This window comes from Salmo trutta, chromosome 26, assembly GCF_901001165.1.
Source record: "Salmo trutta chromosome 26, fSalTru1.1, whole genome shotgun sequence".
Lineage (NCBI taxonomy): Eukaryota > Metazoa > Chordata > Actinopteri > Salmoniformes > Salmonidae > Salmo > Salmo trutta.
In genome coordinates this window covers 13,298,671-13,314,108 of record NC_042982.1, presented here as the reverse complement: position 1 = coordinate 13,314,108, position 15,438 = coordinate 13,298,671, and the positions used below count along the sequence as shown (strand labels likewise).

Here is a 15,438-nt window from a genome sequence, read left to right as displayed (position 1 = left end):
ATAAGATATTTGTAGGCCCCAAATGTATACATTGATAATAATATTTTTTTACTGCTGGGTAATTTAATACTTTTGTGATTTAAAACCTGGATATAATACAATTTATACTAAAGCAATGTTTGTCACAATACACAAACCTTCCAAGAAGTGTAATCTGATCATCTAAATTGTTAGAATTTTTACATAAAGAACTACATGTAACAGAAATCCTGTAATTGCTAGTTTTGCAGTTATAGCCATTTTGTCTCGCGCACTCACGTGGAATCATCAGTCCCATAAAACACTTTCAATAATTGTCATCAATTTGTCATACATTTAAATGGCAAATATCTGCCAATGCAGTAAACAGACGTTTCACTAACATATCTCATTCTGGAGTATATCACGCTTTTAAGATGATTGATAATTGATTGAATTGGTCAATTCATAAACGTGTAAAAAAGTTGGTCTCTTGTCACAGCAGATGCATTGTGGGTAACCTGCCATTTTAACCCAATATAGGACTCCATTCTGTTGTGTGAACAACGCAATAAATAAGGACACGAGACGAGTTTCATATTTTTAACATTGTCTGTTGTATCAAAGGTAAGCGTCGCGTTTGAAATATTTTTTTACAAATATTGTGTATTTGTGAATTTTAACTTTTTTGTTATCTAGACTATCTTTTTGCAAGTAAATCCGCAGTCATAGGGAAAACACAACCCAGACGACCGAAAAAGCAAGCTATTATCTGCTTGTAGTAACTACAGACCAAAGCACTCCTTTCGAATTTGACACGGTTATGCACGGGTTCTGAGTAATTCTCTGAGTACAGAAGTTTTTCAATAGATTCCTAATGGTGTCTAGAACAATCCTTCAATGTGTTTTAGTTTAAAGCGACAATGTCCTCGTTTTAAATGTCGTTTTAATTGTCACCTTCTTGTTAAACACATTCGAATTTTCCTTCGCGTTAATACGTTCCTGTTACAGCAGCCTTAGTTTTCAATGCGTAAGAGGCGGGGACCTACTTGGTGAAAGACGTTGCTCATTGGCGGAAAAGGAAGAAAATCCCACCCCTTGTATCACTAAACAAGTCCCTATTGGTAGTTGTATGAAACCTTTACGCTGTAATTCGCTGAAGTAAATGTACATCTTTGCGGACTTGTGCCACAGACTTGGATACAATCACAGAGGGTTATATACAAATAACGATTTTTTTTTTTTTTAAGGATGTCATAGGTTACTTTCTAAATGTAATCCGTTCGTTTCTATTTACTTGTCCAATTGTACTCTAATGTAATTTTTGAATTAACAAAACTTTCAGTTATATTTTAATTAATTTGCCCTTAAGAACCATTACAGTACAAAATGTCCAACAATGCATTTGGTGTGTAATTCTAGGGGTCTGACTTGCTTAGGTGGAACAAACTTAATCATTGAATAAAAGCAAGTTTAATTGAATGTCATTGACAACAAAGGTGTCAATGTATTTTTTTTGTGCATTTTTTTTCTAAATGTAAAACAAGTAATGGTTATTTTTTTCAAGTATCTGTAATCTTATTACAATATTTTTGCTGGTAGTGTAATTGGTGGTGTTTAGCAGACTAACATGGGTTTTAAGCTGGATTTGATAGCTATTGTGTTGCTTCCATTAACGTTCCTGTCTCAATTTCCCCTTTATTCAGGTGATTTGTAGGAGCCATGGCCCGTACCAAGCAGACAGCCCGTAAATCTACTGGAGGCAAAGCCCCACGTAAGCAGCTGGCCACCAAAGCTGCCCGCAAGAGCGCCCCTTCTACTGGTGGGGTCAAGAAGCCCCATCGCTACAGGTGACGGCGGGACAAAATGCAGTGCCTGAACATGCAGGCTTTGACCCACCTGGTGTCGTTCTCTCTCCTTTAATAATTTGATGTAGATAAAGTAAAGGACCACAGTGGTGTTACTTAATTACTGTTTCCCTCCAGGCCTGGTACGGTGGCCCTGCGTGAGATCCGTCGGTACCAGAAGTCCACTGAGCTGCTGATCCGCAAGCTGCCGTTCCAGCGCTTGGTGAGAGAAATCGCTCAGGACTTCAAGACTGACCTGCGTTTCCAGAGTGCAGCCATTGGAGCCCTGCAGGTCAGTGTGTTTATGATTTTCGTTCACCCACCAAATGACACTAAAGCAAGAGACATATCAGAATTTGTACACTTATAGAGATACTAAGGAATTTTGGCCATGAGGGCCTTTCTACTTTTGCTAAGTCTAAAATGGATGCATATTTATGTCTGTGTCCAGTATGAAGAAAGTTGGGTTTGTGAGCCAATGCTAACTAGCGAGCCCAATGACTGCAAGTCTATGGGTATCTGCTAGCATGCTCATAGATGCCATAGACGGTCATTGCGCTAATGCTAGTTAGCATTGGCATGCAAAACTACCTCTAATATCCTTCATACAGGAGATGGACAAAAAATGATATCCACAAGTTCATCTGACTCTGGGGAAGTGGACAAAGGGCCTCATTACCAAAATATCAACATATCCCTTTAATGGTGGCCTACTGGCAGTACTCTCCCCAAATGTTTGAAGAAGGCATTGTCCCATACCAAGTTAACGCTTATGCATATCATTAACTGAATTGAACTTGTATTTTTTTTGTCTGCAGGAGGCCAGCGAGGCATACCTTGTTGGTTTGTTTGAGGATACCAACTTGTGCGCCATCCATGCCAAGCGTGTCACCATCATGCCCAAAGACATCCAGCTGGCCCGTCGTATCCGTGGGGAGCGTGCTTAGATGCCTCCCTAATTTGCGTGTCCTCAGGCTGTCTTTCCCTCCCTTCCCACTTTTCCTTTTAAGTAGCTTGGTTTGAGTAATGTGATAAAAGTAGTGTGCAGTCTTGTCCCCCTTAGTTCTCTTAGCAGAAGACTTTTAGGGTACTTTGTGTATCATGTATCTGTTTTGAAGCTGATTGGACTCACACCTTTAATGTGTGTGCAAATCGGCACGGCAAAGGGTGCATGCATGAAGCATCTTGGGCAAACATTTTCTCCTATTGACGATGCTATGACATTATTATAACAGGGTTTTCTAATTGATAGACATGCATTTTTTTTTTACATGTACCCTTTCATTTGTTTTTTTACAACTAGAGTTTCTACTGTTTACAGGATGCATATAAAAATAGTAAATTCTGTTCTGAAATTGATAAATGACATTGATTCAAAACATTGCAACGGCCTGTATGTAGCGTAATGTTTATGTATTTCTCCCATGTTTTATCCAGGTAATATTTTAGTTCCTTTCTCAGGTTGTGATACCCTTTTCTTAATGGTTTTGATTTTAATTTTCTGTTAATTTTTTATTTTTTTCAAGCAGACATTTGTAATATCCAGAATTCTCAAAGGTGATAAACTGATGTTCCACAACTGGTTGAGTAAAGTGATTGACCTACACAAAGTACGGAGTTGCATGCTGCTGGCAATGGTATTTTACTCAATTTGTATTTTAAATAGTGAGTTTTTCATATTTGGTAATTTGAAGAACTGTCATATTCATTGGAAAAAGTACCCAGTTTTACATGTAATGATGCCTTTAATAAAAAATGACAGGTGAGTCACCAGTAAAATACTAGAGTAAAAGTATTTAGTTTTAAATATACATAAGTAGCAAGTGTACATTTGATATTCCTTAAGCAAACAGCACCTGTGTGTTTAATTTTGATTTATGGATAGAAATGGGCACACTAACACTCAGACATACTTTACAAACACAGCAGTGGTGTAAAAATACTTTTAAAGTAGTTTTGGGGTATCTGTACTTTACTTTGTTTGACTACAGTCCTAAATTTACTTTTTAATCAATTTTCCCTGACACCCAAAAGTACTCGTTAAATTTCAAATGCTTAGCTAGACCGGCGAAATGGTGAAATTCACCTAACAAGAGAACATCCCTACTGCCTCTTATTTAGTGAGTGCCCGATCAGAGGCAGCAGGAATGACAAGGGACGTTCTCTTGGTAAATTGGACCATTTTCCTGTCATGCTAAACATTCAAAATGTAATAATTTACTTTTGGGTGTCAAGGAAATGTATGGTGTGAAAAGTACATTCTTTAGGAGTTGGTCAATCTAAATGGTGAAGTACAGATACCCCAAATTAAAGTAGTACTTACACCACTGATCGGAAACCAGACCTTTTTGTGACGACATTTACGGCTGACATTTGCCTAAGACTTGTGAATGTAAGGTTGTACACGGATATACAATTGCATAATTTTATTGAGCATGGCAAATTGAAAAGCCAATACGTTTCCACAGTATCTGGAGAAAAAGATCGATAGTAGGTAGGCTACGATGTTCGCTAATGAAATTCTGAGACTGATACAGTAACATTCAGTAGAGTACAAAATAAATATCCAAAGAACATGTGGCCGAAGTGCTACAAAACAAGAAATGTGTGTATACACTGATGCATTCTGGGATAAATGATTGACACAGCAGCCATTTTCCCGCTGTACGTTTGTTCCCATTGTGGATACGAGGAAGAAAATACTGACACGGCCAGACAAGCTAAACATTTCTCACATCCTTTTTAACGACTTTTGGTGTAGGTAAGTCAAACACTCGACTGCTTTTAATTTACGATAACTTCACATTTGAAAAGTTTCAAATTGCTTCAATTCCGGTGTTATTTTGTTGGAAATCCATTTCATTTTCGTCGTAGAGAAAAATAACAAACCCGACTGTCGAAACGGCACAGAATTGCAGCCTTTTCTACAGCTAGTGCAGCCGGAGAAAATTGTTTCAAATTATGCGCGGGTTCGCTTCGGTCGTACGCAGGCATTGGCGGTCGAACTCCGTTTCTATGACTACATACGAGTTCCCTGGGATGTCTTCTATAATGTATAGTAGTTGTTTAATGAGAATGTCAAACAGCTGTTTCTTTAAATATCAAAGTTTTAGTGCTACTCCTTTGCTTTTCTGCCTTGGGTCTTTATCCCGGTTGCGCATCAAGCAGCCGCCATCATCACAGCTGAGTGGGCGGGGCTACCAACAACGTCTGGGAGCTGTAGATCCCGCCTCTTCGTGACAGAACACACGCCGATTGGTCTTAGTCATATGTTTACACAGTTAGATTGACTAACCAACCAATGCCGTCGTTTTCCCCGTTGATTGATTGGCTTGATTGGGGAGATTCATGTTGTACCTTATCCGCACTTTTTGTTTTAAATGTGTTCAATGACAATGAGTTGAACACCCAATTACTGTACAAAAATACTCTTGTTTCACAGTGCTTTTCAATTTTGTGAAAGTTTTGAATCAGCATAGATAACGGATTAATAAAAATGCATTGACTTGATTATCAGGTCTAATTGCAACAACTAAAAGTTAAGATTTTTAACCTATGGTCATTCTTATATCTCACGTCTATGTATGTGGTTCTCCCCTTCATTCAGGTAATTTGTAGGAGCCATGGCTCGTACCAAGCAGACAGCCCGTAAATCTACTGGAGGCAAAGCCCCACGTAAGCAGCTGGCCACCAAAGCTGCCCGCAAGAGCGCCCCTTCTACTGGTGGGGTCAAGAAGCCCCATCGCTACAGGTGAGAGAGAGTGACAGAGCGGCTGAAAGGTCTTACCAAAGCTACCCTCTGTCCCTGAGTCACAATACTGGCCCTTATTATGACTCCATCACCACCTGATACAAGATAGAAGGATTTAGGCCTAAAGAGTTTCATTCTGGATTTTGGTACTGAATCCATACAGTGGTGTTAGTCATGGGATTCTTCTAACTGTGTTTCCCTCCAGGCCTGGTACGGTGGCCCTGCGTGAGATCCGTCGTTACCAGAAGTCCACTGAGCTGCTGATCCGCAAGCTGCCCTTCCAGCGCTTGGTGAGAGAAATCGCTCAGGACTTCAAGACTGACCTGCGTTTCCAGAGTGCAGCCATTGGAGCCCTGCAGGTCAGTGCTACACCATCACCCCAACATAGGGACACAAGCACACACCATCACCGTTGGAGTTGCTGTCATAAACCACATAACTCAAGTTTGAGGCAGGAGAAAAATAATTGCATTATGTTGATTGTTTTATCACACACTGAAGAGGAATGCTTGGATCATGTGCCTGAGTTTAGCACAAAATAGCATTTTAGAGGTTGATATTGTTCACACATTTTTAAGTGTGCTGTCATGAGCTATTTTTCCAACCTGTTCTTTGTCTGCAGGAGGCCAGCGAGGCTTACCTGGTTGGTCTGTTTGAGGACACCAACCTGTGCGCCATCCATGCCAAGCGTGTCACCATCATGCCCAAAGACATCCAGCTGGCCCGTCGTATCCGTGGGGAGCGCGCTTAAATGCATCTCTAATTTTCCTCCCCTCACCAGTCTGTCTTCCCTCTCCCCTCCCTGCCGTCTCCTCTTATGTTGGTAGTGATTAGAGAAACAATGATTATGATAAGAATAACGTGTATAGTGGTGTTTTCTTAGTACTCTCGGCAGCAGACTATTATAGGGTACTCTTTTGTGCATGTACCTGCTTGTTGCTGGTCAGATCTCCCACCACCACACCAACAAATCAGATGTTCCATTGTCATGATGCCGTGTGGAGAGATCAGATTAAACAGAAGACAGGGAATCTGAGACGGGTGGTGGTCACAGGAGGATGGGGTTAGGTTTTTGTCTGCAGAGGGGAGTACCTCATTCTCTGCAGGGTGCTACAACAACTGCCCTAGTTCCCTTCCTCCTTCCCAACTCTGCCAGTGAAATAAAGACTGAGCTGGTGTCTTTCATGGGAATGCATGAATGGGAGTCCAGCCCCCCCCCCCCCCCCCCCCCCTTGTGTGTGAGTGTGTAGATTCTGATCAGCACAGCAAATTGTATACAATTCAAAAAAATCTCTGGAACAATGGTTTATTCTTACAATATTGATCATCACTATCATGGTTATTTACATTTATGTCATTGAGCAGATGCACTTATCCAGAGTGACTAACAGTAGTGGGTGCATAAATGTCCATACTTTCTCCTGACTGGTCCTCTGTGGGAGTTGAACCCTCAACCCAGGTGTTGCAAGCACTGTGCTCTACCAACTGAGCCACATGGGACCGGTTGTCAATTTGTTTTTATGCTTACACACATTTTTCATAGTGGAAATAATATTTGTGAATGAAATGGAGATGGGGGAGTCTAATTCAATTTTGTACAGAAAACAACATCGACGTAAGCTATCATTTCTACAGGTGTTAAAGCTTGTGATTTGTTTTGGCTGTCAAAGGGGATCCTTGATTGTGCATTCTCATTTCATTGCCTCTTACCTGATTGACACAGTTTTCCCTTTGTCTTTGAATTCTCAAATTTGGTTTCAGTGATAAATAACTGGAGATAGCATTTTAAGGCTTTTGAAAACAAATAGTGAATCCAGTGATATTCTTTGTGATCGCTCCTGAGGGGCCTCGTTGTGAGGGTAATGGAGCTTGGTGGTCAATGCTCTCTTGCAAACCAAAAATAGTGTAATTGGTAAAGTGATCATGTATGTTAATGTTATGGGAGCTATAAATGGGATGGTCAGCGATATTTAGACCTCCCCCTTCACTTCGCTCCAGATTCTACATTTGTGTAACGTTTCTCAGGTTGATGTGTCACCCTTTTAACTTAAACCATTTTTATTTCTTAATTTGAATTTGAAATGTTAAGATGTTGAAATAAAACAATGTTTGTAATTTCCAGATTTCTCATATAAGGTGGTAATAAATGGATGTTACACACACACACCTGTCTTCTGTCAGTTTTGTTTAGTCCATTGACTGTCAATCAATTACTAACATAGATATTTGCTGTTATCGCCAGAGCTGTGAAAAGCACACCTTTGACCATTATGAGTAAGGTTTGTTTGCTATGACCATCACAATCTGGTGTTCTGAATGCATTAACAATCTCAGTCCTATGTTGTTTCAAATACTGGACAAAATAAGTTGTGTGTGATTATACTTTTTTTTTATCCTTGTGAAAAGGAGTTACACAGAAAGTGTCCAGTAGTGATCTTTTTTTAAACATTTTTTACCCCTTTATCTCTCGAATTTCGTGATATCCAATTGGTAGTCTTGTCCCATGTTTTGAGGCAATGGAAAAACTTATTTCTTTTTTTAACATTAAAATGTGGATTGTGCTCTTTATAATTATTTGAGATAAACGACCACTAGAGGGCAGTAAAGTACCACATTTGAACAACGATCCAACTAGACAAGTCATACTCTGAATGAAGTGAAGTCCATGGATGGAGGGGTATCTGTAGAGCCCTATACTAAACATTATTTTAGGTATCTCTTCAACAATATTCAGACCGTTGGAGCTGTACTGTTTTATCTGACATACAACTGAAGCCTTACAGAAACAATCAACATCTTTGTATCAGATATTTGTTCTTAGCTGTGGTAAGTTAGGCCTAGAGCACAGTGTCATTCTATGTGTCCCTGTTTTTATGTGAAGTCTTCAGATCAGAGAGAGAACATCCTTATAGAGAATGTCCAAAAAGTGCTCAGTTTATTGGTTCCGTCATCACATTGATAAATAAATGAACACTAGCATAAAAACTGGGCTCAGCCTCAGAGACCCTTGCTGTCTCTTCAACATTCACAACAATTTATATTTGTTTTGCCCTATCCTGTTTTATTGTAAAAAATATGTGAAAGTCTGCCCTAACGAACTGCTACAAGTTAACTTATGTTAAAGTGAAAATACATGATTGAGCCTGCAAGCATACAAGGGCCTCAGAATAACACATCTCCCACAGGGGTGGACAGGACAAATCAACATAAAGATCGAATCTGTCTTCTTGACTTTTAGAATTCCCCACTGAACAAGTATGTCTGAAGTTTTCCACCATGTTGCTTAACATGTTCAGGAAACTAGCAGAAACCTGTTCATTATGGTAATCAAAATATGTGCATAGGAATTGAGAGGATGTAGCCTAATAAAATGAGGCTACGTCCCCTTAATTCAGGTTATGTCCCCTCAGTTCCTATGCACATATATATGTCTACTCAGGTGCTACTTTCAATCATGTAGGTGTAGTTTGCAGACTTGTTCATTTTAACAAGTCTGCAAAGAAATCTGCTCATTTTGCCAACAACATAAAAAAGTAGCATCTGATTAGAAATGCCTAACAGGGTTGTTGTCCTGAAGTAAATTAGGGTGAATATCTATTGTGTACATCAATTTGTGGGTGAGTGTGTCAGGCAGCAGGACAGAAAAGTCTTGGTCTATATATTCACCGGTTCAGGAATAGCTGTCCCTCATTCCGAGTTTCCACCCACACTGACCTTCTAATCTAGCCACCGGATCAGTGTCCTTGTCACACACCTGACAATCTGTACACACACAGAGGCACACTAAAATATATACAGTATGTATAGCTACGATACAGATTAACACCAGCATAAACACACAACAGTAGGCACACAGACAGGAGAGACCAATATAAAATCAGGCTAGGTACGATTATTAAAGGAAGAAATACTGTATAAATGTAGGTCGTCAACTGTAAATGGCAAAAGCACAATGTAGCCTGCAGACATTGCACCAAAGTCAGATTGTATTTTTTGTCATTTCATTTTATTGAATTACAACACTTGACCCTTGCTATAATTCAAAATAAAACCTCATTCTAAAGCAGTAACATTTTCTCAATTCCTATTAATTTATCTCTGTCCACATATCCTTTTTGTTCTCCATACACTCATAGAAAAAAGGGTTCCAAAAGGGTTCTTTGGCTGCGTCCATAGGAGAACCCTTTTTGGTTCCAGGTAGAACTCTTTCTGGTTCAGGGTAGAACTCTTTTGGGTACCATGTACAACTCTCTGGGGAAAAGGTTCTACCTGGAACCCTAAGGGTTCTCCTATGGGGACAGCCGAATAACTGTTTTAGGTTCTAGATGCACCTTTTTCTCTAAGGGTGTATATTAGCAGAACAAAATACTAGTGTTTCCTTACCTCTGTAATGTGACTTTAGCTATAGTACCGCTGAACTACACAGTACATCAGAGAAAGTTGTATAGATGTGCTGTTATTTGTTTTCACTATATACACTGAACAAAAATATAAATCATTTAAAGTCTTGGTCCCATGTTTCATGAGCTGAAGTAAAAGATGCCAGAAATGTTCCATAAGCACAAAACACTTATTTCTTCAAAAATTTGGTGTACAAATTTGTTTACATCCCTGTAAGTGAGAATTTTTCCTTTAACAAAAGAATTCAGGTGTGGCATGTCAAGAAGCTGATTAAACAGCATTATCGTTACACAAGTGCATCTTGTGCTGGGGGACAATAAAAGGCCATTCTAAAATGTGCAGTTTTATCACACAACACGTGCAATTGGCATGCTGACTGCAGGAATGTCCAACATAGCTGTTGCCAGATAACTTCATGTTAATATCTCTACCATAAGCCGCCTCCAACATGGTTTTAGAGAATTTGTCAGTATGTCCAACCAGCCTCCCAACTGCAGACCACGTGTAACCACTCCAGCCCAGGACCTCCACATCTGGCTTCTTTGGCAGGTAGCCTAGCAGTTAGAGCGTTGGGCTACTAACCGAAAGGTTGGTGGATCAATTCCCCGAGCTGACAAGGTAAAAATCTGTTGTTCTGCCCCTGAGCATGGCAGTTAACCCACTGTTCTCAGGGCGCTGAAGACGTGGATGTCAATTAAGGCAGCCCCACGCACTCTCTGAATCAGAGGGGTTTGGTTAAATGCGGAAGACACATTTCAGTTGAATGCATTCAGTTGTACACCTGTAGGATTATCTGAGACCAGCCACCTGGACAGCTGATGAAACTGTGGGCTTGCACAACCAAATAATTTCTGCACAAACTGTCAGAAACCGTCTCAGGGAAGCTTATCTGCGTGCTCATCATCCTCACCAGGGTCTTAACGTGACTGCAGTTCGTCGTTGTAATAGACTTCAGTGGGGAAATGCTCACCTTCGATGGCAAATGACACGCTGGAGAAGTGTGCTCTTCACTAATTAATCCCGGTTTTGTACCGGAAAAGACAGCTTGTATGGCGTTGTGTGTGGGTGAGCGGTTTGCTGATGTCAACATTGTGAACAGAGTGCCCCATGGTGGCGATAGGGTTATGGTATGGGCAGGCATAAGTTACGGACGACAACGAACACAATTGCATTTTATCGATGGCAACCTGAATGCACAGAGATACCATGACAAGATCCTGAGGCCCATTGTCGTTCCATTCATCCGCCGCCATCACCTCATGTTTCAGCATGATAATGCACGGCCCCATGTCGCAAGGATCTGTAGACAATTCCTGGAAGCTGATAATATCCCAGTTTTTCCATGGCCTGCATACTCACCAGACATGTGACCCATTGAGAATGTTTGGGATGCTCTGGATCGACGTGTACGACAGCGTGTTCCCCTGCCTGCCAATATCCAGCAACTTCACACAGCCATTGAAGACGGGTGGGATAACATTCCAGAGGCAACAATCAACAGCCTGATCAACTCTATACGAAGGAGATGGGTCGCGCTGCATGAGCCAAATGGTGGTCACACCAGATACTGACTGGTTTTCTGATCCATTCCCCTACCTTTTTTTAAAGGTATCTGTATTCCCGGTCGGGTATCTGTATTTATTTAAATCGACTGACTTCATTATATGAACTATAACTCAGTAAAAAAAAAAATGAATTTGTTGCATGTTGCGTTTACATTTTTGATCAGTGTAGTAATTGAAACGTAACCTGAGTTTAGCTGGGTTTCAGCTTTATGTTGATAAATCCAAATGGTGTTAACCACTTAATCTGATTCTTTATCTGTTTGCAGACAGTTAAATTAGGATCAACACTACTGAAAGAAGCTTTGACAATTCATTCTAAGTAACAGTTCCTTCTAAGTGAGACTATGAGAACCCCTTGCAGCCCTCCCATCCAGGCCCTCTCTCCTTATTCACTGAAGCACTTTGGTTCACTGCGAGGGTTTGTGGCTCTCTGGACTATTCAGGGGTGCAGAGTTGGAAGACAGTGACAGGACCTACAGGGAGACACAAAAGAGACCGACATCAGCAACATGAGGATGTCTGACTCTCAAATGCATTCTCAGAGCACAGAAGATATACTGTTTACATAGTACCTGCAGAATAAACAAGAAAACAAATGCTTATCATGCGATGTGACAAGGACAATAGAACCAGAATATCTGTGTTGTGGGAGAAAATTGTTATTTAATGATGTGCATCTTGGTCTCTTTAAATGCCTTCACTCCCTCTCTCTGTGCATCATACATTCTCATAAGCCATCATATAGCATCACTACTATGTTAAACACTACTGAAACCCACCCCAACTCTACCCATCTGGCTCTTGTACCCCCCCGTCCCCCCCTTGCATCTCTCCCCTCCCCCCTGGCACAGAAGGTTGACCCTGCAGCTTGTGTCACCCAGTGCTGGGACTGGCCACCCGCCTGGAACCAAGGCCAATGGGCCGCCCGGTGTTGGTGTGTGGTGGCTGTGGGCGGGCGGCTGTGTGTGTGTCTGTGTTGGGTCACGGCGTGGGGATTAAGCATGTGTGAGTGATTGGGGGTGACAGCGGTCTCAGCATTAGGGGCCTCGCAGCCTTATTTCCCGGGCCTGTTTTAGACACGCTAAGCTGGGATTTGGACTGCAGCAGTGTGTCAGCAGTGATGCTGCCCTGCCCGGTCTTCCTTCAACCCCCCCACCACCACCCGAGACATCCACCCCCCCCCTCTTCTTGTCTGACCTCTTCTCCCTCCTTTTCTGTCTCGTTCGTTCCTCTCAATATTCCTCTCTACTACTCATCTGCATCATTTAACCTGTGTATCTATATTTCACCTCACTCTTATTCTGGTCCTTCAGCTCCTGGTACAGCCACCTCTTTGTCACTGTATAGACTTACACACGTTCTACTCAGCATGACACCTGTCACTAGGCCCAGTGCTGACAGTGTCTGCTTCCAGCATGCCCACAGTCTTGCACTTTAACCAGTGAACAGACTTGGCTCTGGAAGGCATCATTCGCTCCATCTTCTTTGGTGGTGCTGTTATCCTCATCAGGAAATGCTTTATCAGAGTCAGGCTGAATGGAACCCAGCCATATTATAGAGTTGATTTTTTTACTGTTCACATCCCATTGCAGGCGCAGCAACGCATGACCTTAGTGGGATAGCTATAAAGGACGCTGCGGAGTACACAGCAAAATCTAGCAAACAGTAACTGGTTCATTGCTCATGCACTGAGGCCTAGTCTAGTGACGACAAACATAACTTGTGACTCTATTACCGGGCTGGGCTTAGATCTACCATGGTAGATTCAGTAAAGTGAGCTCAAGGTTTACAGTCCTGTTTGCCAACAGTTAGCAAGACATCCGATAACATGACTTGTTGCCACATAATGGCTTCTGATGTACGTCTGAGGGACTGAGACATAGAGAGCGTGTGTTCTATTGAATGGTGTACTGTAGCTAATGATTATCTGTTTGTCATTTATCATATGTATTAGATGTTTCTTCAAATGCCAAGGAATCAACTGAGTCCTAGATGCTCTACAGTGAGGGGAAAATGTATTTGATCCCCTGCTGATTTTGTACGTTTGCCCACTGACAAAGAAATGATCAGTCTATAATTTTAATGGTAGGGTTATTTGAACAGTGAGAGACAGAATAACAACAACAAAAATCCAGAAAAACGCATGTCAAAAATGTTCTATAATGATTTGCCTTTTAATGAGGGAAATAAGTATTTGACCCCTCTGCAAAACATGACTTAGTACTTGGTGGCAAAACCCTTGTTGGCAATCACAGAGGTCAGACGTTTCTTGTAGTTGGCCACCAGGTTTGCACACATCTCCGGAGGGATTTTGTTTGCAGATCTTCTCAAAGTCATTAAGGTTTCGAGGCTGACGTTTGGCAACTCAAACCTTCAGCTCCCTCCACAGATGTTCTATGGGATTAAAGTCTGGAGACTGGCTAGGCCACTCCAGGACCATAATGTGCTTCTTCTTGAGCCACTCCTTTGTTGCCTTGGCCATGTGTTTTGGGTCATTGTCATGCTGGAATACCCATCCACGACCCATTTTCAATGCCCTGGCTGAGGGAAGGAGGTTCTCACCCAAGATTTGACGGTACATTGCCCCGTCCATCGTCCCTTTGATGCGGTGAAGTTGACCTGTACCCTTAGCATAAAAACACCCCCAAAGCATAATGTTTCCACCTCCATGTTTGACGGTGGGGATGGTAATCTTGGGGTCATAGGCAGAATTCCTCCTCCTCCAAACACGGCGAGTTGAGTTGATGCCAAAGAGCTCCATTTTGGTCTCATCTGACCACAACACTTTCACCCAGTTGTCCTCTGAATCATTCAGATGTTCATTGGCAAACTTCAGACGGGCATGTATATGTGCTTTCTTGAGCAGGGGACCTTGTGGGCGCTGCAGGATTTCAGTCCTTCACGGCGTAGTGTGTTACCAATTGTTTTCTTGGTGACTATGGTCCCAGCTGCCTTGAGATCATTGACAAGATCCTCCCGTATAGTTCTGGGCTGATTCCTCACCGTTCTCATGATCATTGCAACTCCACGAGGTGAGATCTTGCATGGAGCCCCAGGCTGAGGGAGATTGACAGTTCTTTTGTGTTTCTTCCATTTGCAAATAATCACACTAACTGTTGTCACCTTCTCACCAAGCTGCTTGGCGATGGTCTTGTAGCCCATTCCAGCCTTGTGTAGGTCTACAATCTTGTCCCTGACATCCTTGGAGAGCTCTTTGGTCTTGGCCATGGTGGAGAGTTTGGAATCTGATTGATTGATTGCTTCTGTGGACAGGTGTCTTTTATACAGGTAACAAGCTGAGATTAGGAGCACTCCCTTTGAGAGTGTGCTCCTAATCTCAGCTCGTTACTTGTATAAAAGACACCTGGGAGCCAGAAATCTTTCTGATTGAGAGGGGGTCAAATACTTTTTTCCCTCATTAAAATGCAAATAAATGTATAACATTTTTGAAATGCGTTTTTCTGGATTTTTTTGTTGTTATTCTGTCTCTCACTGTTCAAATAAACCTACCATTAAAATTATAGACCGATAATTTCTTTGTCAGTGGGCAAACGTACAAAGTCAGTAGGGGATCAAATACTTTTTTCCCTCACTGTATTTGCTCATCAATATAAATGCATTGTATTATTGTCACTGACACCCCAAACTGACCTCGTCATGGAAACCTGATTGGAAAATAAAATCATGAGTATCAATGACTTTGCATGTGATGAGGCGGCAGTGTGTGACTGTAACAGTCTATAGATTCTGCTGTGTGTGTGTGTGTGTGTGTGTGTGTGTGTGTATGAGTGTGTGTTGTGTGTTTGTGAGTGTTGGGGCATGGGAGTTTGTTTGACCGTGTGCTTGAGAGAGTGTGGTCTGAGATCCCCATTACAGACAGTCTATTGTAACGAAGCAGATTGAGTCAGATCCTCAC

At 41.6% G+C, this 15,438-nt stretch overlaps 2 protein-coding genes across 3 annotated transcripts; both read left to right on the top strand.

Annotated features, from left to right (window-relative positions):
• Positions 1-462: 462 nt before the first annotated feature.
• Positions 463-3,584, top strand: LOC115163163 (histone H3.3). Its single transcript, XM_029714828.1, has 4 exons — positions 463-585; positions 1,665-1,808; positions 1,944-2,097; positions 2,624-3,584. The coding sequence occupies exons 2-4, from the start codon at positions 1,681-1,683 to the stop codon at positions 2,750-2,752; spliced, it is 411 nt and encodes a 136-aa protein (XP_029570688.1). The 5' UTR covers positions 463-585; positions 1,665-1,680; the 3' UTR covers positions 2,753-3,584.
• Positions 3,585-4,155: 571 nt separating this feature from the next.
• Positions 4,156-7,720, top strand: LOC115163162 (histone H3.3). 2 transcript variants are annotated; one of them, XM_029714826.1, is made up of 4 exons: positions 4,156-4,566; positions 5,413-5,556; positions 5,762-5,915; positions 6,179-7,720. In XM_029714826.1, the coding sequence occupies exons 2-4, from the start codon at positions 5,429-5,431 to the stop codon at positions 6,305-6,307; spliced, it is 411 nt and encodes a 136-aa protein (XP_029570686.1). In that variant the 5' UTR covers positions 4,156-4,566; positions 5,413-5,428; the 3' UTR covers positions 6,308-7,720. The 2 variants fall into 2 exon arrangements, with proteins under 2 accessions (XP_029570686.1, XP_029570687.1); XM_029714827.1 differs by having other exon boundaries at positions 4,452-4,562.
• The last annotated feature ends 7,718 nt before the right edge of the window (positions 7,721-15,438 follow it).